Source organism: Leguminivora glycinivorella, chromosome 16, assembly GCF_023078275.1.
Source record: "Leguminivora glycinivorella isolate SPB_JAAS2020 chromosome 16, LegGlyc_1.1, whole genome shotgun sequence".
In the NCBI taxonomy this organism is placed as follows: domain Eukaryota; kingdom Metazoa; phylum Arthropoda; class Insecta; order Lepidoptera; family Tortricidae; genus Leguminivora; species Leguminivora glycinivorella.
The window spans coordinates 9799222-9825634 of NC_062986.1; the positions used below are offsets into that span (position 1 = coordinate 9799222).

General features: G+C 37.6%; 1 protein-coding gene across 8 annotated transcripts in view; it reads right to left on the reverse strand.

The window, feature by feature from the left end:
- The window catches only part of LOC125234352 (potassium/sodium hyperpolarization-activated cyclic nucleotide-gated channel 2), a 445496-nt gene that overhangs the window by 138844 nt on the left and 280239 nt on the right, over window positions 1–26413 (reverse strand). For all 8 annotated transcript variants that reach the window (XM_048140533.1, XM_048140520.1, XM_048140521.1 and 5 more), the window contains one exon: window positions 16774–16985. In XM_048140533.1, the coding sequence (XP_047996490.1) occupies window positions 16774–16985 (212 nt within the window). The remainder of the gene's footprint in view (window positions 1–16773; window positions 16986–26413) is intronic.

Sequence of the window (26413 nt, forward strand, 5' to 3'; positions counted from 1 at the left end):
GGCTTCCATCAAAGGATGCCTTCTCTAAGTGATCATGAATCTACAACCATCTCTTTCTTTATGATGAAATTAAAGAAGAACTTTGTGCCAAACGCAATCGTCGGCTATAGCTGTATCAAACTCATTTGGAAATGCCTTTTGCTTATTTGGCCACCCTTTGACTTGCCCGCCGGTACTCAAAGATGTGCCATGTAAACTAATAAACTAGAAATCGTATTGTTGGTTACTTTATTTACAATTCGTAGTCTTTTTGGTAAAGTACAGAAGGAGTAGTATAAAACGGACTTGAATTGATGAATGCCAACCTTCGTCATAAAACCAAACTAAAATGGAGTTGGGTGTAGGGCCCATGTTGCTAGGCAAAGCTTACAGATGTAAGAAGCGCTTGACATCCGTTGGCTCGCTGGGTGGACGACATCCGGAAAATTGCGGGTCATAACTGGATAAGAGTAGCTCAGGATCGGGACAAGTAGCGTACTAGAAAAGAGGCCTGTGTTCAGCAGTGGGCGAAAAAAGGCTGATATGATGATGATGATGATGATAACGGACTTGTTTGTAGATCGGGTCACGCCAAAGCTGATTTTTATGAGGTTTTGGGTCTACGCCAGAAGGGTAAGAAAGCTGAATTTACATCGGTGACCTCTCAAAAGCATACAACTTCAGCAAAATTCCAATGATACCGTCGTTACCTGTGTCGAGGAAAAAAAGAGCTTTACACACTGAACTATACTGGAAACGAACGTCCGGTAGGGGGATAGGTCTCGGCATTTTGAGTTGGACGCAGCCAACAAAGTTTATTAGGAAATGCGGTTCTGTTTTTTGCGTCTTGGAACCACTGAATAATTTTCCATGTGCTATACGATACGTGCAGGACATGTTTGCACCTGATCGGTGGGCCAAAGTAGCAACTGAATGGTTACAACAGCTTCGCCGGGGCAAAGGCAGACCAAAAATAGAGATATCACTCGGACGGCGGGAGCAGGCATCAAACCGTGATGAGTGGACGAAGGAAGAGGAGGCATTTACCCAGCAGTGGGACACATATTAGGCTACTTAAAAAAAAACACGATTCTATCAAATGAAGTTTGACACTTGCCAGTGATTGGAACCACAGAGAATGGAATGAAAAGCTTCATTTCCTGCAGAACCAGATCAGCAACGAAATTAGGATCATGCAAATTGAAGCAAACCTGGGTTACCTGGGGGAGCAAAAAACAATCGCCTCCTATTCAATCTGCTGATTTACAGTCTTACACACAGTGGCTATAAGTAATATGCCGACGCGGTGGGCACGTGGGTATTTTGGAACGGACAAATTTCGAGGAGCCATGAAATCTAGAATGGATTACATGGTGATCTAGATGAAAAGATAGCAGAAGATCCAACAGGGAAAGTTCTTGGCTCTCCAGATATGGTAATCTCGTAGGTGCTGTAAACAATTGTGTCAAGTCGTATGCCAGGTCAAAGTCGTCACGATCATAGATCTTCCCCCATATCCAGTTTTTCGCATCTTTCTTAGTGCTTAATACAGAATATTTTAATAAAAGTAAATTATATGTATTGGAAATAGTATAAAAAGTCCAAAAATGTAATCAAATACTAAGTTTGAGCAATTTATTAACCACCAAGGTCACGCCGATTTCACGCCGATTAATAATCGGCGGCGGCGGCGTGGACAAAATTACCGGCGGCGGCGGCGCGCCGGCGCGGCGCACACGTCTAAACTCAATAACATAGTGTAATAATGGAAAATTGGATCAGTGACAATTGTCCCCCAGTCGAGATTTGCCCCGCTGTACCTTAATTTGGATTAAATTTAGCTTGAATTGAATTTTCACTGTGTAACTGTAACGTCCTTTGATAATATTTAAAGGTTATCGTCGTTACATTTAACGTATTTGCATTACAAGTCATTTGTATTCAGACTGATAAACCAGACTGATCTCTGCAGTCAATGGTAATTTACTTTGATGTGTTACGGTATGCCTAATTAACGACTTCATACCTACATGAAATAACAAGCCAATTCAAACGAACACTTGACATTAGAACGATATCTAAATGATTTATAGTTGACTATAATTTTGTCGGAGGGGTGCTGACCTGCAGTGAATGTGGTCGCACATTTACTGCTAAGATTGGGTATGTCAGTCACTTGAGAGCTCACGAACGTCGCTCTAATAACCAGTCTTAAATAGTCGCCGTGGTCGAAATCGGCCAGGACAGTATGATATGACATGATCTAAATGATATACGATAATTTTGTATGTTTTGTACTCTCACGCCTATACAGCTACGGTGAATCACGAGCGAATATGCACGATATGTGAATGATATTTTTTAGATGTCTTAATGTTATTTGTACTATAGGTTCGAATTGACCTGTAATGATTATTTACATTTCCTAATAAATACGGTCAAGATTCCAACTTTAATATTCTTACGTCAAAAATGAGCTCTAGATACGATATGGGTCGAATATGTAAATCAAATTTAATTTTGAAAAAGTTTAATTTTTGAAATTTAAATATATATTGCGCCTGTTTTATGTTGATTTTCAGACCAATTCAAACTTAAATACACGGATCAGTCTGATATCTGACCAAAGTCATTCAAAATCCTGTCATGAATTCTGCTTCGCTGTTCGGTAGGTATTGGCGCGTGCGAAATACAGCAACTAAATAATAAAATGCCAAGATAAGTACTTAATTTTTGCGACAGGTGAACCTACTACTAGGAAAACTAGCCAGATAATGCTATTTCTATGTACTTGTTTATGAACGGACAAGAGGGGGCAAAATAGAAATACAAAAATCTGTCAAGGTGGTCAAAGACATGCACTAACCTTCTCTCCGGGAGTCAGGAACTGCAGGCAGGATTGGCTGGGGTCCACAATCCATCACGGAAGCACAACCGTTTTCGCACATGTCTTATAACAGTCTGTCATAGGTGTCAACCACTAATTAGAGGGCCGCGCGGGCGGGGCGAGGCGCGAGGGGAGGGGAAACATATCTTTTAAATATATACTTATGGTTAGGTGGGTAGAATTATAGGTAGAATTTTGAACAGTACTCAAAAGCAACTTCCTCATCGTCACAGTAAACAACTACAAAGAGTACCTACCTACCTATACATTCTACAAATTAGCTACTAAATATTGTTTGAGGCGAAGATCGCGAGTCAAAATGGCCGCGTTCCCTTCCGTGACTCTGTCGCCAGTGTCGCCATTTGTCGCTAACAGCTTGATGGCATGTTCCTGTTGCCCAAATTCACCTTCCTTACGAACACTTTACACGAATTACGTTCCTAAATTCAACTGAATTATTTTCCGCTGACGACAACTGTAGGTAATTGAGAAGTTATCACATTGTTGCTAGACTGTATTGTGAAGATAGAATTTGTCATTAGACCACACCACAGGTTCTTAACTTTATTTACGTCGTGCTTAATTCCGTCGTCGCGGTTACTGTTCTTTTAGTGGCAATGAAATATATTTAAAGGTACCAGTTCTCTACATTTCCTTACTCCTTACTATGCCAGAACCTATACCTTTACATTTTGAACGCTCGATTTTCTTACATAAAAGTCTATGGAAAACGGCAGAAGCGACAGATTCAAAATATTGTTGTAGTGGAGATAGTATCATGATAATAACATAAAAATTCGCGCCTATCTCATTTTCTATTTCAACATCTTTGAACCCTTAATTTGATTTGTCCAAAATACTTTGCACAATCTTTGAGCCTCTTTTTGTATTTTTTCTGAACCAGATAATTGGTATAAAACCTTAAAAAGGTAGATTTTTATGTAGGTAGAAGACGTTACTCACAATATTAGAACGTTGAACCTGAGGTGCCTGTTTACCAGAAGTACTTAAAGCTCAGAAAATAAGCTTACGCAACACTGCTTCGGTTCATATTTTCTCGGCTCTTGCATAATTTCTTCAATAGTCCAATTCCGAGGCTCAATTGATGACGTAAGAGGGTGTCTCGAGCCGAGGTTAGAGTAATTACCGTAGGTCCCTCCGGAGGTTTTCGAGAATGCCTAGGCTGGGTTGGCGACGTCTGCCTTTCGAGAACTCACTTAGGGGTAAGTGGTTCCACTAGTGGAACGCAAACATATTTAAATAGGATATACAGGACATTCTTTTCTGCCATTTTCTCCCGTGGATGTCGTAGAAATTGACTGTGGGATTTGGGTTTCATTGTTTCGTAGACCACGGGTCAGCAACTTGTCCCTGTAATATCACAATTTAATTTACTTTCAATCCCTTAATTGCTAAAAGTTGCACTGGAATTTAAGTAAGCAGTTTCATGTTCTCTGTCTACCCCTAGGAATGCGTTTATGTATGTGTGCCTTTTATCCCGCGACCTTTAGTCCTTAAACATTTTAGATCAGTGTACGATTACAGCTGTTTATCAGATTTATCCGAAGCTAGGAAAGTATCTGGAAACTAGCCAACAAAACCACTTGCATCAGTAAAAAAAGTTCAACATTAAACTTTTGTGGCAAACAAAGAGAAAGGTCATCTGATAATTACAGGCCTTCTATCCAAAATAATGGTACAATAATCTTAATTTGCCAACTGTAAGAGATAAGCTTCTCTAATAATCTGCTTGCGTCAAAATACACTGGTCAAAAAGAGAAATAAAAAAACAAAGTGTGATGTAAAGCTGCATTTTTGGTATGTTATTTGGTGTCCTTGGGGGAATGTAGGACTATATTTTGCAAGCAAAAAAATGATGTGCTAGCTTCGTAATTTAAAAAAAAAAGTAAAAAAATCAGACTTTTTTTGGTTTTTGCCGTTTTATTAAAAAAATATGCATTTTTGGTCAAAAGTTGCTTTGTAATGTTGAACGCGCATTAAATTCCAAACAGTTTGACATCTTTTTTATCAATGTCCGTCAAATATTTTTTGAGATATGAAGCGTCAAAAAAAGAGCATTTTTCCCCTTTCTATGAAAATATTCGTTTTGCTAATATTTTGAGACAGATATCAGCAAAACAACTCAGACTATTACATAAATTGTAAAATAAAAATGTAGAAAATTTCACTAGCTTTCATTTAAGACCAAAAGAGTGCCAGTTATTTAAAAAAATAGGATTATATCATAAGTCTAGTATAACTGGATCAGAAATAATCGGTGGATGGTAATGGCCAAATGGGATAGTTTACATATATTTACAGGAGGCGTAGCGGAGAACGAATTATTATTATTTGGGAGCTGTTCAAGTATTACTCAGACACATATTTGCGTATATCAAATCAACATTTATTTAGTAAGTTAAGTTTACGGTCAGAAAGACCTCAGGATCGCCGCTTGGCGGAAAAAATATTTACGAGTAGAAAACCCTCATTAAGTAATTGAATCAGATTGTTCCGAAATTGTTCTTGTACGGACTGGTTTTTAAAGCATATCACTGAGGGTCAATAACATCGATGTAATCTCACGAGCGTTGTCGTGGACGTGCCCGAATCATAGTATTCTCCGTTTAACGAAATATCAGTACATAGTATGTGTTGTATTGCACGCGCAGGTCTCTCACCGCCGCGCAGGTGTAGTCGGACCATAACTCGACAGTATACACGCTTGTACAAAAACTGAGGAACAGCTGTCTTTTAACGCTGTCACTACATTTGGCGAATCTTCTAGCCAACATATTTGCCCTTACTGCGGTGGCTCGCCTCTGCCTTTCTATGTCCTCCTGGTCTTTTAAACTGGACAACAAGATGTGGCCAAGATATTTGACTTCGTGTACTCTCCGCAATTGAACTCCATCAAGCAAAAGAGGTGGTACATGTGTGGGCATATGTGCTGCCTCCATGAGCATAAATTCAGACTTGTCCGGATTGTATCTCATGTTATGCTGGCTGGCGTATCTCTCGCATTCTGCAAGTAACTTACGCATAGCTCCCATAGATGGTGCTAGTAGGACCATATCGTCTGCATATGCGATGTGATTTATCATTTGTCCATTGATGGAGCAGCCAACCTCGGTACTGGTCAAAGCCTGCGACAGCCCATCCATGTACACGCTGAAGAGAGCCGAAGACATACTGCCTCCTTGTCTCACGCCACAGTTTAGCCCGCTGGCTGTGGACAGAGTTGACTTCCATCTTACTACGTTCTTCTGCTGGGAATACCACTTCTCCAGTATCTTAATAATTGGCGTGGGCGCTTTCCGTTTCCGTAGTTTATTCCACAGCAATTGGTGGCCAAATACAACTCAAGTGGACTTTCTATCACTACAGGAGTTGTGCCATCAAGATGCAGAACCAGGACCCTCAAAAAGGAAAAAGTAAAATGTAACTAATTCTGTTTTATTTTTCTAATTTACTAAACTTAAAAATTTTACTGTATTTTATTTCTTCATTAGTAATAGTCAAATCGATGCAAAGTTAGCTTAGACAATTTTTTCAGATAAACGGATATCAAAGAAAGTAAGATCGAATAGATAGCACTTTCAACCTAAAACTTTTAGCGTAAACTATTTTACCTTAACCAATCTACCAGACTCTTGGCTTCTCTATTTATAGATTTTTTTTTTGTTTACCAAAGTAACTATTCGTCTTACTGACCTTTATTAGCACTAAAACTAAAGCAAAATAAATTTTATACAATGTTATATTTGCAATATATATCATATCATGAAGTATTTTGCAGATATGATATTTTGATTATGGGTTAAATTGTGGTGTAGGCGAGAGGCTGGCAACCTGTCACTGCAATGTCACAGTTTCGTTTTCTTTCAACCCCTTATTTGCCAAGAGTGGCACTGAAACTTGAGTAGTTTCATGTGCTCTGCCTACCCCTTCATGGGATACAGGCGTGATTGTATGTATGTTGTATGTATGTATTTTGCAGATATTTGTCTAAAAATATTGGCAAAACGCAACATTTTATAAATGCGTCAAAAATTAACCTTTTCTGACGCTTCATATCTCGAAAACTATTTGACGGACATTGATAAAAAAGATGTCAAACTGTTTGAAATTTAATGCGCTTTCAACATTACACAGCAACTTTTGACCAAAAACGCATAGTTTTTTAATAAAAAAATAAAGATCAAAAAATGTCCGATTTTTTTCCTTTTTTTTTTAAATTACGAAGTTAGCACACTTTTTTTTTGCTTGCAAAATATAGTCTTACATTCCCCCAAGGACTCTAAATAACATACCAAAAATCCAGCTTTACATCACACTTTGTTTTTTTAGCCGATTTTCATGTAAGATTTGACCGGTGTAAAAGTCTAGTACTAGTATTAGTAGTCTAGTACTAGTAAATATCTAGGTAAAATAGGCTTTTGCAGTCAATGGTTAAAATAGTATCCATATTAAAAAATATTTAGGTGAGTTATTTTAACGAATTCATACTGCCCGATTTGACTTTTATTTGCGTCAAAAATGTGCTCTCTATACGATGTGGACTGGATAAGTTGTATGTAGGCCGTACCTATCCTATTCCTATCTACGTAATTTCGGGCACACTGTACAACTAATTAAGACCAAATTTTAGCGTTTATAGGGCTGTTATGTATATGAAATAATATTATTTGTATACAATGTACTGGCAAGTGCACATACATTAACACATTCTTGATATTAAAGCTTACACGCCAGCAAGGTTCGCTATAAATAGATTACCGACACACCAGGAACTATACCTATTATTATTGTCATGGCTTTTGCGGTCGGATCGTAGAGGTTTGTCGCGATTATTAAAAGTCATAAAACCGCCATTGTTACACATTTTATAGCTTTTAATCGTCATTATTCTATTATTAGAAAGATTAAGTATTTCTTAAGACCTTACGGGTTAGTTATTCATCCACACTCGTACTATACACCGTGTCCAATAAGTCCGAATACTCACATTTTACCTCAGTTCTAAAGATATAGGGATCACAGGCCATCAAATTCTTATTTAAACTAAAGAGTGTATTCCTCTTAATAAAATACAAGCACAAAGTACATGAAATTTCTGAAGTGTCTAAGAAAAACAAAGAGGTAAAGTGCCTACAAAATACTTGCTCGGCACGCAGGTGACGAGTTATTTTTTATAAGGAGAATCTGTATGTGATAAAACAGACGCCACGTGTCCAAAATAAACTATTATGGGTACCGAGGATAGATAACGTTCCGGGCAACTAGAAAAATGTGCCTAGGTTCCAGAGCTCACCATCGGCCCAGGTGTGGGATGCAGTATGTAAGCGAGGTAAACTACCTTCAGTACTTACAGATAAAAGCGTTAAAATCAACGTTTTTTTCTTTAAAACCAAGGTTTTGGAGAAAAAAATGCCTTACAGTTAAAAAGGATGCTTGGGAATGAGTATCATGTGTCCCAACAAGACGCACCTCCAGCACATTCGGCAAATGGTATTCTAGCGTAGTTTCAGACTAATTTGGCAGTTTTTTATCCGAAACATGAGTGGCCACCCAGGCCTCCAGGTTTAGGCGTATTAGACTATTTTGTATGGTCAAACATGCTTTGAAGACTAAATTTTTATAAAATCATAAACCTAGATCATTTCAAAAAGGTTATCGAGAGTATTTGGGATGAAATGTGAAGAAAACGGTGCGTGCCGCGTGTGATCCGTTTGAGAAGCGTTTGAGGCTGGTAAACAAGTTAATGCTGGAGTTATTCCAAAACATTTGTTATGAATGTAGTAAATAAGAGTGCCATTCATAAAATATAATAATAATGTTGTAACTATTTGTTCATTTTGTTTTATTGGCTATTTGTGCTGTATTCAAACTTATTGGACACGGTGTAGATTTATCTGCGCGAAATGTGTTTCATTTCAGTCCACACCTTTTCTTGTCCCCTTTTTAAGCAAACTAGGATCCTGGCCATTTTTTTCTATTTTATTGACATAAGTGGTGACGGAAGAGCTGGCGACGTCCTTGGACAAAGTATTTATCAGCAATGTGATGCCTCCGAGGAAATGCCGCGAGAATTCCTGGTACAAATCTTTCAGGGCTTATTTTGAATTTAAGTTTACTCTTAAGTTTTGTGTTTAGTCTTAGTTTCAATACAAAAAAAATCTTAGTTAAATTAATCTATTATTCAATAACAATCGTTCTGCTACCTCAAATAGATCGGTGTAAGTTATGCGAAAGCGGTACTAAAACCACCCAAATTATACAATTTCGTAGTTTAACTTGAATTATATCCGAACAAGCGTACTTGGTTAAAATATTCACCACGACTATCAAAATTCAGGTCCAGATTGAATATGCAAATTTAACTCGTGCAAAAATCTATGGATCTCATATCCGGGTCAAGTCGGGATTCAACAGATGGCCAGAGGGGGACGAAGATAATATGTACTATCATTTGTGATTTTCCATACAAAAAGGATCCTTATGATAATTGTATAGAGACCTTTTAGGTATGGAATAACGCATTTGTTCTCAGATAGGACAATCACGGAGTTAGTGAAAATGATAAAACAAAAGAGTGTCTTTTCAAAGGGCCCATTTCTGTAAGGATACCAGACAAAAATAAGCCCTTTTAAAAAGACTCCTCAAATATAGAGTTCCAGATTGTTATGGCGCGTCGTCTACATTTAACTTGTGTAGGAACTCCCTACCTGGGTGCGTAGCCGAATGGCACAAACGCTCACGAAACGCTCGTAGATATCTATCTCTATCGCTCTTGCGTACAGGCGCAACAGAGCCAGACTACCTTTCGCGGCGTTTCGTTCTCGTTTCGCGTCGTAGAAATGCCATTCGGCTACGGGGCCTGTTGTATAATTTTTAACTCTTAAAATTATTCTCAGAGGGCCTACCGCGAACAGTGAAGTTTGCAAATTAAGGGTATCTTTCTCTGACACTCAAATTACGCCTTAATTGGAGTATGCATAGAAGAGAAAAATCACTGCAATTTGAGAACTTCTACGTTCGCGGTAGGACTTCTTATGTTGCATGTTGATAAGTTTAGGGGACATTATTTATACGTATTTACTATACTTAACAACAATCGTTTATATTCATTTGGAATAAAAAATTAACCATTTTTGGACGAACTCTTAACTGCCTGTGTTGTGTATTTAAGTACGAGTACATGCCTATTTAATCTGTTTTTAGTTAGGTACATGTCTTTTTATTTCACTTCCGATGTTTGATTCACTAAAAACATTCATTGTAAAGACGATTCCGTGCTATAGTAAAACGGCCGGAAGATCTTTTAAAATGATTCAGTTGCACGCGACCTTGCAATTTTTGGCACACACTGAATGCTGAGTTTCCAAAATTTATAGCCGCGTTTGTGTCGATGATGCATTTCCGAGATTAACTATTTTATAAAATTATGGGGTTTGTTCTTCATATGAATAGGTACTTAAGTGTTAAGTTTGATACTCATCAGAAGATACTTTTTAGTTTTTGTAATTTCGTAAAAAATAAAATAAATAACCTAGGTACCTACCTATAAATTTCTTTTTTGACCCAAAAAGCATCCAAAAGTGCAAATCAAATACGAGGTGAAGAGATGCAGCGCCAAGTAAAGAGTGTGATAATGACCTTGATTGTCTAAATGTAAAATTGCTGGCGGTCAAGATGCAGAGGAATTGACCCAAAAAAGGATAGAGCCACAGATGTGAATATCTCTGGATAGACCAGTCGGCTGCATAGACAGAGGTTGCAAGTCAATACGTTCGCCCCTTCACAAGTTTTGGTTAGAATTGAACGTGATCATTATGAGCAAATGCAGCACAAATCTCAATGAGATGGACTGTGTTCGTTTTCCGGCGGTCAGTTACCGGTGGCTACTGTAATGACGATTTGGCTAATCGTCCCAGGAAATGGGTTTCATATCCGTGTAGCACTTGGCATAAAGTAACCCCTTTAACTGCATATAGTATGGAAAAACACGTTCATTGTTTCCATAATTGTATAAATTGCTTACGGTAAATGCTGGGCTAAAATTATATTTTACTAAAAGTTATGTTTGGAAACGCCTCGGGCGTTATTCTGTATCTGACAGATCATATATCTGGCATTACCGTGGCACCGTAGTTAAAAACCATTCGTGATATAATATAAATCTTAATCGCCATACAATGACCCTTTGGAACGCAACATATTAGGTACTACTGATTATGACTAGCATTGACGAAAAACTTGTACAGTCACGGTCATAAATATGCATAAGTATTTTCAGGTGATAAAGTGACGCTGTGGCCTTGACTGTCCGGTCGAGGTTGCGCACAACCCGGCTGCAAATTTAATGCCGCCGACTAATTGTCCACGGAAATAGGTTTCATATCCGTAACACCCCGAGCACGGCATAGAATAGAAGGCTTCTCTCTAATAACCAGAGGGTGCAGAGATTTTCGTAAAATAAAATATGTGTCGAAACAGATTCATTACATTTAATACACACATTACTGGCTAGATGGGTCTTACTCGTATGCCAAAAATTACACACGTATTTTTTTCTAAGTTATTGATTTAATTTCACAGAACGGGCGGTGTTCTGTGAAATTAAATCAATAACTTAGAAAAAAATACGTGTGTACTTTTTTGTCCTACGAGTAAGACCCATCTAGCCAGTAATGTATGTATTATTACTTATTTTATATTCTTACTGTAGTTTGGATAGGTAATTAATAACTAATAATAAACAAAATATATTAAGGGTATCTTTCTCTGACACTCAAATTACGCCTTAATTGGAGTATGCATAGAAGACAAAAATCACTGCAATTTGAGAACTTCTACGTTCGCGCTAGGACTTCTTATGATATTCCGCTTTGTGTGGTAGGGCACAGCACAGCGGATATCGTCTCGCACGAATCTAGAGCAGAGCCCAACTGGGGTAGTACCTCCGCCTTACAGAAGACCGCAGCCAAATAGCACTAGACCCTACTCATAGTGTTGTGTTCCTGTCGGTGAGTAAGGCTGCCAGAGCTCAACGAGGGTGCGGTGTGCTGATGACGAGAGGACTTACGGAACTAACTTGTTCCGTTTATTGTCCTTTGAGTCGTCGGCAACCCGAACCCTCCTTAGAACTTGTACACTCCTTTTTGCTGTGTACTGAACACAGCAAAAGGGAATGTACAAGTTTCTAATGGGGTGGCAACGCGCATGTGACACTGTTTGAGTTGCAGGCGTCCATAGCTTACGGTGACCGCTTTACATCGGGCGGGCCGTATACTTGTTTGCCACCGACGTAGTATAAAAAAAAAAAATTCTAACGAGTTCTTCGCGTTCTTAAATATTTTTTTATAATTTCACATTTTGTATCGCTACGTTAAACCTTTACCAGACGATCTCCATAAAATATTATATAATAACCGAATCATAAGTATCATAGGTGTGTCATAAATAATAAAATATTGTATAAAATTAAAGTTCAAAGTTGTAGGTATGTCCACGTGAAAACATAAGATTTTATATTTAACTCTTGGCGACTTGACTTGGCGCATCAGTGGCCATAATATTTTTAATTAAAAGCTTGAAGTGGACACTCTGTCCCTGTTGTTTTCATAACCTCAGTGTGCGTAGCCAAATGCACAGACGCTCACGATAATATCTCTTTCGTAGCTGCCTAACTCTTTCTCTCTTGCGTATTGGCGCGACAAAGCCAGACTACATTTCTGCGGCGTATCGGTGGCGTTTCGCGTCGCAGAAATTCCATTCGGGTACGGGCCTACGGGGCCTGGATTCATCTAGTTTTGTTTGTCGGCGCCATGCCTAGTTACCTAATTGTATTCATGTACAGAAACGAAATTGAGTTTCCAAGCTACACCTAGGAAAGGGGGATTAATCTAATCCAGACACGAAATTGCATCGGCCATTTTATGAACGAATGCATTCATAAATCGTCCATGCATTTTTGTACTTTAAGCAAGCTTAAAGCGCGCAAAAGACGAATGGAGCGTCTGTTTGGCGCGTTAAAACCATCTATACGCACTTTAATTATTTACATATGAAACGCGTGAATACATTCGTATAAAACGTTAGTAACGACCAAAAGGGGATTCAAGACAATGTGGGGCGCATCCCATCCCCAGATGGGCTTACTTCGCGATTTTTGGGTGAAGGACAAGTAACGTTTCCGTGTTAATGAGTAATGACGTTCGTATCGTGAACTTGAGAACGTTCAATGACGCTTTGCGCGCGTTTTTTGTTTATAATAAAATGATTCATAATGTAACAACGTGTTAACAGATCCGCTCGGATTGTGGTGTCGGAGATTTCGTTTTTTCCTGTGGAAATTATAACATTTTAAAAGTGTTTTTGTTTTTTGTTAATTTTAACCCCCGATGCAAAAACGACGGGGTGGTAATGTTTGACGTGTCTGTCTGTGTGTGTCTGTGGCATCGTAGCTCCCGAAAGATTTAAATTTAGTTTTTTTTTGTTTGACAGCTGAATTAGTCGGAAGTGTTTTTAGCCATATTTAATGGAAATCGGTCCACTATGTCGGGGTTTTTTTCAAAATTTTAATTTTGAACCGTGGTAACTACTTATAGCCTGTCTATATTTTATTACTTCGGCTAGTAAAATTAATTTTCATCCATGACAAAGTCACTAAACAAAAGCAGTTTAGTACCCGTGTCCTTTGTTAATTTACTGAGTTGGCGTACACTAACTGCCGTGGTATTGTAGAACATGTGTTGCGGCTTATTTGAGTAATTTTCTACGGTACCTACTGCGACAAAATTAAGTACTAAATTATACAGCGATTGTGAATAATAGCTACTGTCTTTTCTAAGTACCTACCTACTGAAAAATATTTATTATTATTTAAAGTATTAGGAAGCGTCAAAAACAGTGTGGTATAGCGAATTTTAGAAAAAAAAAGGATTTTGGTAATGAGTAAAATAGTTTTCAAATTACCACTTTCACAATGAATTACCTAAATTATTAGAAATGCAAATTTATCCAAATACATATATTTATATAAATAAAGCCTATATAAATAAAGCCGGTTTTATAGAAGACCTAGAAATAGAAGAAATTTGGTTTGGAGTCCAGTCCCTAGCAGTTTTTTGCTTACCAACATCATGACTATTCGAGCAAATATTAAATAATTTCTAAGCTTTTTTTCATTGTTTTTGACAAGTCATTTTAATTACCACTTTTTTGTGATCCCATTCGTATACCGATACCATTCGTTGTCATTCATTTAGCTAGTAAATATTAGCCTTTTCTTTTTTAATTGTGTAGGTCCCAAAATACGAAAAGTTTTTAAATAAAATTCACGTAAGCATAAAGTTAAGCACAACAGGCGGCTTTTCAAGCTTGATACAATGTAGGAAACGGATTACGTGTCACGCGACGGGTTTGATGGCGACGAAACGTGAACTTTGTGAGTAACCCGTGGCAAATACGTTCTTCAGCATTCCAATTGTTCTTGGTACAGGCGGAACATACCTAGTTTACATTTTACATTGAACAAAAAGAGATTTTATTACTTTCAAAGTTCTTATGCGTTCTTTCCTACACTTCCTACTTCTCGGACTTTTCAGGTCCGGATTTTATTTTGGTGGCAAATAAGTAAAGTTCTCTCTATCTGAAAAGTAGGATTAACTATCTGACAAATGTTAACTTCAAGTATAACTTTGCTTGTATTTTATGTAATACGAAAAAAATCACTTCAGTAAAAACAAGGCTAAATTGTGTTTTTTCTGCCGTAGCCATTTGTAGCTAATATTAATGGTACACTTGATCAAATTAATATTTTTGCATAATTTATCTACCTACATAAATCCAGGTACGGGACATAACTTTAATAATAATGAAGCTTGTGTTGTAGATATACTATGTAGTGAAATAGGTAACTAAGTAGAATTAATTACACACACAAACATGGTCATTGAAGCGCATGATCTGCCGGCCTGGTAAACTAATTTACGAACAAATATGTTTACAAACCTCCTGGTTTCATGAAGACGTAAATCATAACTATCCACGAATAAGATACTCCATTTTGGAAGTCGGGCGTTTAGGTCAGTTCGAACGTAGGCAATGCAGGCATACTGATATTAGAATTATATTTGAAGCATGATCATACTGTTTGTAGCTCATGCTAATAATGTATAAAGCTCGGTCACGCACGTTGGCCTTGATTTTGAAAGACCCCTCAGTGCAACTAGTGTACAGCAAAATAGTGTTGTTTAAACAGCGCTTGCAGTGACAGGGTTTTCGCAGTCACTGCCAAATGAGCAAACTTAGCTTGTTCTAACTCTGCGAATACTATTCCTGTAACTCGTAGGTTTTTTTTTTTAAATATGTAAAGGCTTACTCATGGGCACGTACTAGCCAAGGTGAAGACGTGGCTTACGATGGTGCTCGCCCAGAACGATCCAATCCACCCTTGACTTGAACGTTACCTATGAGCCAAATGCATGGTGCAACAGCATGACTTTGATTAGAAATCATTCTGATATTAGTGCACTTTCGAATTATCTTGTTTGTCTTGTCGAGCCGTCGTAGTTTGGAGCTACATTGCAGGTCCCCAGGCGCAGCAAGTCATGTTTGATCATGTTCGAAAATGCTTGAAGGCCTGCTTTGCATAATTACTGCTTACATTCACAATCACATTCCGACCTGGCTTTGGGGTACGGTCAGCCAAGAAAGTGGTGTACCACTTTTCGACTAAGGTCGAAAAGTAGTAGGTAAATCACTTTTTTGGCTAGAATAAGAATAAGACTGTACTTTGGACTCTTGAATGTGGATGATAACATTTTCAGCATCTCGTGATTTTATTCACGTTCGCTATTCGCTTTTATTTTTTATTGTAAAATCTAATGGTTCTGGTTGTTAGTTTCGTTGGTTTGACTAATGAATATAGGTTGATTGTTTAATGTTGGTTCTTCGGTGAGTTCCTAAGTATACTAAAATATTTCAAGTCTTTACGAAATCACTTAATATTAAAAAAAAAACGTGAGTAACTTTTAAATACGTCTGAATCTCCCGGGAGTTTTGTAGTTAAAATCACTTAATATTATTTAGAAAAGGTAAGCTGCTGTTGTTTCTAGAGCTACTTTGTGATATTTATGGACGCATATAATATATAATGCAACTGCATCGTATGTATTATCGATTTAAATGGAAGCAAGCTCTGATTGGTACCGAACGTCACGGCTTTATGCAAAAGACACTTTGTGGTTGCCAAGTTGCGACTAGTATATAATAACATACCTACCTAAATACCTACCAAGATTTTGAGTGCGCCCTGCGCCTATGGATGTATATAGCAACCAACTTGTGTAGTTTTGGATTCTCTTAGGTACGGGGGCAAGCTATTGATCATCAGTAGATTAAATTAGTAGTTGGGATTTTTCTAAAATGTATGGAAATTGTATTTTCTATTACGTCGTCATCAGCGTATAATATAGGTACAAGTAAAAAAAATATCGTAGGTTTTTTTCGTACAAAAAAGGAGAGGTAGTGCGATGGACATTTGGGACATCTTTTTCTAATGGTGGGATGGAGATTGCTGTCGATATTCTAAGCAGAAAGAGCCCAAAAAACACCAAGGTTTGTGTGAGCCAGGTTTTCAATCGTTTTTTCCTTTCAGTTTTCCTGAAAAGACCCATGGCCCATAGCCAAGTGTATAGTAGTTGTGGCGAACGATACACAACTGGTTCTGTCTGGAAGCTAGAACTACGAAACGCTACGGAGGCTCAATAATTGTATTCTTCGATACAGGCTTTCGGGTCTGCAATCAACTCGTTGTCGTCGTGGTTATGAAAACTCATCTCCAGAATCTATCGATGAGCATCGGATTCAACTTCCTACTAGTTGTCATGGCAACTCACCGAGCAGCAGCGTCTCGTCGTCGAGGGCGGTGACGAGCGAGTCTGTGCAGCAGGTGTTGGTGTTGTCGATGGAGATGCGCACGGACGCGCAGTCGCCCGGCGAGTGCGGCAGCTGTTCCGCGGACTGCGCCGCCACGCGCCCGTTGGCGAGCCGCAGCGACGCCGTCCGCCCGCCCGTGCCTGTCGCCGCGCCGCCTCCACCATCCTCGCATCTGGAACAAGAGGGGACATCATAAGTTATGCTAATGAGCTAACGTGAACGCTAGAGGCGCTAGTGTAGATGGTGGTCTCGAAATGTATGCTGATTGCGTGCGAGTGGCAAGATGCACTGTGAGCTGACCTACGAGACACGAGTGAGCTGATTACCTGTCGTATTTCTTACCCATAAAAATAGTGACATACTGTATCTCACTATTTTTACAATACGAGAGGTAATCAGCTCACAGCTATCTCACTATTTTTACATATTTGTTTGTATCTCACTACGTTTATGGGTAACAAAATACGACCGGTAATCAGCTCACTCGTGTCGTAGATCTAAATCTCACCCAGTACATTTGAACCACCATCTACAGTGGCGCCAACTGGTGACCATAAAAATGACAGCCCTCATTCAAAGTAATAAGATGACACACAACACACAACATGGCACAACATCTACCCAATCCTATTATCCATATTGCACATGAGTGAAAAGTTTTAAACGTTTAAGATGCAACGTCACATCCAAAATGTATGTAAGTCTTTTTTTATGCGTATTCTGGGTTCTTCTCATAGTAAAATTAATATTGCTTGGTGTGACTCTTATGTTGTATATTTTTTATTCACCATGTAAGTGAACATCCTGTATTTTTACCAAAAAAAGTATACATAAATTACACAGGCTGAATGATTAGTATATAAATAGTACAATTAACTTCTTCAGATACTATCATTATAACTATTTTAAGTGCTTTTGGGCGCTCCGGGCGGGCAGCGCACTGCTAAGTGTCTCGCGGGACTGAAAACAAGCCTCATTATTTCCTCGAAAAGGGTGGGCTATTTTTGTCGCTAACTACTGCCTAAATGTCACTGTTTGACAAAAGAATACGAGTAGGTCCGCGGACACTAGCAGCCCAGTTGTATAGTAAATCATGAAAAGTTGGTTTTGCTTTTGGTTTTTGGTTGACACTGAGTGATTGACGCGATTTACACCTATACAATTGTTGGGCAATGTAATGTTACACACCTTTTGTAAAAAGATTTTTAGGTACAAAAGTAAGTCATCTTTTAAATAAAACAATAATGAGAGTTCATCAATTTATACTGCCATGAGGGTAGATTATCAAACCAGTTTCAGAACATGAAGTTTAATTTTAAGAAATAAATATAATACATGTCTCACTTACCAAAGCAATTTAAATGCACGTTTCGTTAAATAAATCCGTTACATTATTTTGACTAAAAAAAAAAACCTTACACTTGTGCGGCGTGGCAAAAATCTTATCGATTTTTGTTTCATCCCACTTCTGAACTGTTGGGGATATTACCAGGTTGATGATGAAAACTATTACTTGTACCATCACATTTACTTTATTCACTTATAACAAACATATTAACAACCAATTTACAATAAATAATTCAAGACTTCTTCACTACTACTCGTCTGTACTCGAACTGGCCCCCGTCACTGCTTGTCCGCCATTTTTATAACATTCCAACATGGCGGAAACCCAGTGACTACTATTAGTCAATTGATATTCTTTAATACTTTCATCATAAATGACAGTAAGATAAATCAAAATAAGGCATTAATAAATAATTACTCTAACACAATATGCCGCTTGTTAACTAGTGTAAGCTGCCATCGTTTTCCTAGAAGATAACGGGATCTAATAATATTTTGCATTGTTATTCAACATTCAACTCATGCTTTTGGGTTCGGAATAGTATAAATAGCCTATTATAGCCCACGCATGTCACGTTTTGACGTAACCCTATCAATCCACCCGACTTCTGAGTATGCAAAGTGTACTCCGAAGCCTTTCCATCGTCACGACGCCGAAGAGAGATGCCTTTTGAAACTTATTCATGTAAGATTAAAACTCGCTTTAGCCTCGGCTGAAGGAAGCTGTAATAAAATGCTAATAAAGAGGACTTGTAGACTTGTAATATGTACCAGGGGCGGCTCACTCCGCGATTCTATCGCCGCGCTACAAGTACATGCTGGCGGCCGCGAGTTCGCGGCCTAATCAGGGTAGGCGTGCGTTCTCGCGGAACCGACGTTCGCACTTTCTATTGTTACTTTACGTTGCGATTTTTTTAAGGTTCATATGCGTTGTCCTCGTGTGGAATGGCTAATAATGTTTACTTAAATAAATATCTTGAATAAAATAAATACCATAGGACATTTTTACACATATCTACTATTGATTAAGTCCCCCGGAAAGGTTCAATAAGGCTTGTGATGATGGAACTTAAACAAAAATATATAAATACTATATATATACCTAGAAAGTACACAAGACCTGAATATAATAGTATAACATTTTATTGAGTATTAATTTGTTTTAATCCATAGGCAACCCTATCGCCGAACGCCGCGCACGTGCGGCTCATTTCTTTGTTAGAATTTTGTAGGCATTTAAAAAGGCGGCATGTCGCGAACATCAAAGCAGTGGGCCTTCTATACTTGTACTATTATATATTCTGTGTATGTACTTGTATCGTTTACCACGGCCCTCTTAAAACTTTGGTAGCACTTGTTCGTGACTGTAATACCGTATAAATTAACTTCCATACAAACTGTTAACTAAATATCACGAGAGATGGCGCTGTATTCAGAGTGGCAATTTCTACATCGCGCTAACGGTAGTTTTAATGGGAATGTATATAAGGGTTTGGGATTTTTTGATAATATATGTACAATAACTTCCATACACTGCTAACCAATTGTCACAAGAGATGGCGCTGTACCAGGACTGACAATCTCTACATCGCGCTAACGGTATTTTTAATGGGAATGTAAACTCTGTCAAACAAGTCTGTCAGTAAATAAGAACAAAGAAAACTATAGGTATCCTTTTCTCTAGCACCCTAAAGAAAAGGATGCATATAGTTTTCTTTGTTCTTATTTACTGACAGACTTGTTTGACAGAGTATATATAAGTTATAAGGTTTTGAGATTTTGTTTTGTAGGTAGTATTACTTCATAGTTAATCATTCACTAGTAAAGTGCGCCCTTTTTGAATGAATTAGGGGAACAACACGTGACAAATCTAAAGGGATTGGGTGACATCGATTGGCTATCTCTAATGTAGGTCAATGGTTGATTGACTGGTGTTTTATGGGAGCGCAGGGAGGAGAGCCCTTGTCGTGGGATGCATAATAGCCAGGAACGATACAAGTGGACATAACTTAGGACGTGACTTAATTTGTTACTTTCAAGTTGCAAGTCAGTGGGACAAGCTATTACTTATCCTATATGCGATAATTTTATAATATTTGTGAGTTTTTTAAATAACCATCGTACTTCATGACGTATAAAACTGCGTCAGTTTACAGGACATGATCTGTACTGTATCTAGGCTATTGCGTAGGTTTTACAAGGAAATTCACTTTACTTAGTTTTTACAGAATAATTTTCAATAACACCACCTAATTTGAGATTGAGCTCTTATATGAAACTGATTCGTATTGTATTGTGTTTTTCGATATGTATCTTTATTTTGTAGATGATCTTAAACAAGCAATTTAAATAAATCTTTTTATATATTGCACTCCGCCTCAGGTCGTTAACATAGCTTTAACGTCGCAGAAGCCATTTCAGGCATAAATCCAATCGGGATCTTCGCGAATATAAAAACAGGCTATTCGTAACAAAATATCTCGCGATTTAATGTCTTGGTTAAAATTTAATTTCTATAGAGGTTCAGACATAAATAAAATCCGTGCGAGATTATGTATGTACCTAAATATCGTATTAAATTAATTGTCAATGAAAAAGAAAAACAATTTAGTCACTTTAATGTTATATGCACAACCTAATGTTATACATAATATGTATAAGAATATTATTGGGTCAAATAGAATTAGTTAGTAATCGTCACTTCTGTGAATTAGAATCACAGAATATACAGGGTGGGGCCTGTAACAAAGGCGAAAAATTGAACAGTAGGCTGTACTCCTTATACTGATCAACATTTGTTCAGTGACTTTTAAAAATTATGAAGTTTTTAAATTTTAAATTTTTCATACAAAATAAATATTAGCTTCAATGTACGCCATTATTGTTGTCATTGACGTTGTCTGTCACACTTTAGACTTAACAGAATTCGCAATACATTACCTCTTAGAAAAAGCTTTCAAGGGTGATAAAAATCAAAATACAAGTTATTTTTAAAAGTCGCCGAACAAATGTTGATCAGTATAAGGAGAATAGCCTACAGTTTAATTATTCGCCTTTGTTACAGGCCCCACTCTGTATACAAGTAATTGTGAAATTTAAGAGTAGGTAATAGGTAGGTATATATGGCTCTGTTACATGGGCATTTTCAGAATTTGGGACCCCCCAATTAGCGGAAGTTGTTAACAAAAATTAACTCTCTGTCAGTTTTGTGGCGATAATTAAGCATGAAATTTCAATAAAATTATTGTTTTTGTGCTAATTACACTACCGTCAAAAAGTTTAAGACCAAACACAATGTTCAGTGTCATTGTTATAAACTCTTCTAAAAATCATCAAACTAAATTTGTAATCAATAGAAAACAACGTAATCTTATTATATTGATCGGCAACCCATTTGTTCTGCAAGAAGACAACGATCCCAAACACTCAGCAAAGATCTGTAGAAGCTACACAGTCAATAAAGAACGCCAAGGTGTGTTAAAAAATATGATTTGGCCACCGCAATCCCCAGACCTTAACCCGATCGAACTTTTATGGGATGAACTCGACCGTAGAGTCCGAAGACAATGTCCGACATCTGCAACAGCTCTATGAGAGATACTGCAATACGAGTGGAAATCCATTAGCCAAGAAACGCTACACAAACTTATAGCAAGAATGCCAAGAATCTGCTCGGAAGTGAAAAAGCGTCGAGGAGGATTTTTCGATGAGAAAAACGTTTAGCTTTTATTTCTTATTATGATCCCTTTTTAAAAATTGTTATACGCTTTATTTTGTCGGTTGTAGGTACTGAAAAGTAATATTCTCATAGGAACTTCATGAAATGTTGATTATTTGCATATATCGTGTTTGGTCTTAAACTTTTTGACGGTAGTGTACATAAACTTTAAGCGATAATCTACATGCAGATTGTGAAAAAAGTAAATTTTTAGACAGATTTTATGCTTAATTGTCATCACAAAACTGACAGCGAGTTAATTTTTGTTAACAACTTTTGCTAATTGGGGGCACCCAAATTTTTAAAATGCCCACATACCTATTACGTTTTTCTTCGGTATTCAACTTGAGACTCTCAAGTAATGAAAAAATGTTTCCCGTCTGTGAGAATGTAGCCTAAAGATTTGCTTTAGATTAACTTTTGCCATGCCCACAAGAAAGATATAACTAATTAACCATAATTATTGTAAAATCTGTGTGGCTCATAGGTATTTATCTGATTTTTGACTTTACATTCTTGATTGTTAGTTTATCCCCTTGTTTCACTGCTTATTGGTAAAGTACCTGACAGTGGATCCCCCGATTCTACTAATAATTATGATGTGTGGGTTATAACTACATGTGGTTAGGTATAACTTATAAGACGTATAAGAACATACAAAGAAGTACAAAATTGGTTCTCTGACTCATGGAATAAAGTTCTAATCTAAATGGCACATAAACCTACAACAATGGATCAAAATAAAGCACGACAAAATGACAGGAATTCCACTAAGTGTTCTTTGTACGAGTAGGATAGAGTTACGCTTTATTAGTTACTAGCTTTTACCCGCGGCTTCGCCCGCGTAATAAAAGTATTCATTAAGATTTTCATTTGGATCCTTAGGTTTCTCTGGTATATTTATCTGCGATTATTTCGATTGCACATAATACTTTTGCTTGCAATGATTGTAGAAATATTACACATCGACCACAGCGTAGGTAATTCTATATACGCTGGGGAAACCTTTATAAACATCCCACATAGCCCGTATTTCGACACTATATGATCGGTGGGTAAAAAGTACTTTTTTCTATTATCCCTTACAATTTTTTACATTTTGCTTATACTTATCGCAAACGTAATCTTCAAGCAAGCAAACAACGATCGTCTTAGAGCACTTTGATTGTAAGAGACCGCCGACCGATTATCCGTATCCCTCTAACGATACCCATATTATCCGTATCCGTATCCGTATCCGTTTCCGTATCCGTATCCCTATCTCTATCCCTATCGCTATCGCTATCGCTAACGCTATGGCTATCGCTATCCCTATCGCTATCCCTATCGCTATCCCTATCGCTATCCCTATCGCTATCCCTATCCCTTATCAAGATAATACTAAGTTCTCGCGCTTTGTACACATATTTAAAGTCACATACAGGTCGAAAGCGATTAATTAACATTATTTTTACCTTTTTTCCCAACGTTTCGGCCAGGTTGCACTGGCCGTGGTCGCGGAAGACTGACGTCCCAGCAAAATGTCACCGGAGATGTAAACAACACAAAACTACCCGATATTAATTTATATAAATGTTCGGGGTAGACAAATAAATATAATCTACCCGCATGTAATTATTTACGACATCACATTAGAAACCTCAAAAATAACAGTACTTCTCCACTATTTAATGGATGTTATTATACATATAAACCTTCCTCTTGAATCACTCTATCTATTAAAAAAAAACCGCATCAAAATCCGTTGCGTAGTTTCAAAGATTTAAGCATACAAAGGGACATAGGGACATAGAAAGCGACTTTGTTTTATACTATGTAGTGATATCGCTATCCCTATCGCTATCCCTATCGCTATCCCTATCGCTATCCCTATCCCTTATCAAGATAACACTAAGTTCTCGCGCTTTGTACACATATTTAAAGTCACATACAGGTCGAATGCGATTAATTAACATTATTTTTACCTTTTTCCCAACGTTTCGGCCAGGTTGCACTGGCCGTGGTCGCGAAGACTGACGTCCCAGCGAAATGTCACCGGAGATGTAAACAACACAAAACTACCCGATATTAATTTATATAAATGTTCGGGGTAGACAAATAAATATAATCTACCCGCATGTAATTATTTACGACACCACATTAGAAACCTCAAAAATAACAGTACTTCTCCACTATTTAATGGATGTTATTATACATATAAACCTTTCTCTTGAATCACTCTATCTATTAAAAAAAACCGCATCAAAATCCGTTGCGTAGTTTCAAAGATTTAAGCATACAAAGGGACATAGGGACATAGGGACATAGGGACAGAAAAAGTGACTTTGTTTTATACTATGTAGTGATGATGATGTGCTTAGCAAGAACGATCTAATACAGGACACAGGACTGACAAAGCCCATACAAAAAAGCGTACTCCTGAAATGTATGGGCTTTTTAGTCTTAAAACTGTTTCGCAATGGTGCTGTTTCGCAGCGTGGAAATAGCCAAAATCATATTTTCCCCAAATATTTTTGCATAACATATTTCTTTATTTTAATATCATGATATCGCGCCAATACACATTAAAAAAATAAAAGATTGTAGGTATCATCAGTGCAGTTATGCCCAACCTCCTAGTATTTAATAGGTGGCGCTAAAACAATTGACGTACGATTCTTAGTATGAATATTGTAAATCCTATATAAATCATCCTTGGTGCATAAGGTATTAGTCGATTCCAACAATGCTTATAAGATACCAAGCTGAAATGATAATGATTTCTTAGTTAACATCAGTAGCTGATTATCACAACGTGGTGACAACATCTTCATTAGTTCGAATCGATAAGGCTGTTCGTGAGGGTATGCTTTTGGAGAATGAATGAACGTAATAGGTACGTCAGTAATTAATAAATAATAATATTGATAATCGTTTTGTCTGTCGTTTTTCTATATTAGAAAGGATTACCTATAGTATTTATATGTTTCACCAAAGAGGATCGAGTATTATAGAGAATTACTGTCGAAGTCAAAGGCATAGTGCATAGACTGCCATCTCTTGACACAGGCTTAAAACTTTTGAACCCAGTTTTGACAATTTGGCCCATATTCTTAGCTTGATATGTTTTAAAATGTCAAATATTAATTTTAGCGTCATCTAGCTGAGCATACCCCAAAGGTGTATAGCCATACCGTACCTTTTTCTGTATGGTACTGAGGTACGTTTTTTTCTTAGACTTTATCGGTCTTTAAGGAGTTATATATGTCTTTGGTTTCACGAATAAGACGGTAATCGTACTATGTAGCTACGTACACGTTCAGACTTATGTCGACGAGATTATGAGATTGTATGCTGTTTTCTATCACAGAAAGATAGGTATTTATGGTTCAAGCGCCACAATTAACCAATTCATCTGAAATGTCAACAGGAATTCTAATTCGCACTAAACGATTTGCATCTAGCTTTATCATGCGAACGGTTAAGGAGTGGAACTCGCGGTGTTTTCAGTCAAAGGAAATAGTAAATCCGATGTACTTAGGATATGTTTAGGAAACTCAACGATAGAGGGCGTGAAAAACAATTATATGCTGTAGTGTAATTTGTTCGCTAGATGTCACTGTTACCCCCGCAAACTGGGTAATGACTTGTTGTCGTAAAACGTATTTTTTGATGTCCAAATTTTTCGCTAGATGTCGCTGTAACCACCTGCAAACTAGCGAACAACATTCTATGGTTAATTACATATGTAATTAAATTGTAAATTTCATTATTGTCATCTTTTTTGGCAAATAAGTCCGTGTAGAAATTGTTATTAATGAATGATTACATTCATTAAATCAAGACCTGTGGAGTATATGCCAGCAAACACCCATTGACGAGGAAATCGCGATACGAAAATGGAGATGGATTGGACACACTCTTCGGAGAGGGGGAAGAAATAATGCGAGCATTGCTTTCGACTGGAAACCGCAGAATGCAAGCCGTGGCCCCGGGCGCCCTGTTCACTCATGGAAGCGGTCCGTCGAAAATGAGCTACGAGCGGCTGGTCTGAGCTGGAGCGAGGCCACGAGGGTCGCTGAAGATAGAAAGGCGTGGCGCGAGCTTGTGAAGGCCCTTTGCACCTCTGGGGTGCCTTAGGACTACAACAACAAGCAGACACATCAAATCAAATGTAATCATCAAATTTAATTAAAGATCCCGCCATTAATATGTGGCGTTCCATGTTTAAAGGGTTCACATCCTTTATGTGCTATAAGGAACCTTTAGGCATAGAAAGTCACATGAAAAGTTTTCGTAACTTAATAATAGATGGCGCAGCATTCGAAAATCTTGACTGATAACTCTATACCATACTATTCAATATACTCTATGGTGAAACTCACTTCCTGCATGTCTATTTCCAGCCCACTATGCCTATTTAATTTGGATTTTTTTAAATATAAAGTGTATAGACATTTTTCGGGTAAACATACTTCATCTTAGACTGCATCGGCACTTTCCATCTCGTGAGATTGTGGTCAAATGATTTAGGTACCTGTTTCTTTAAAAAAAAT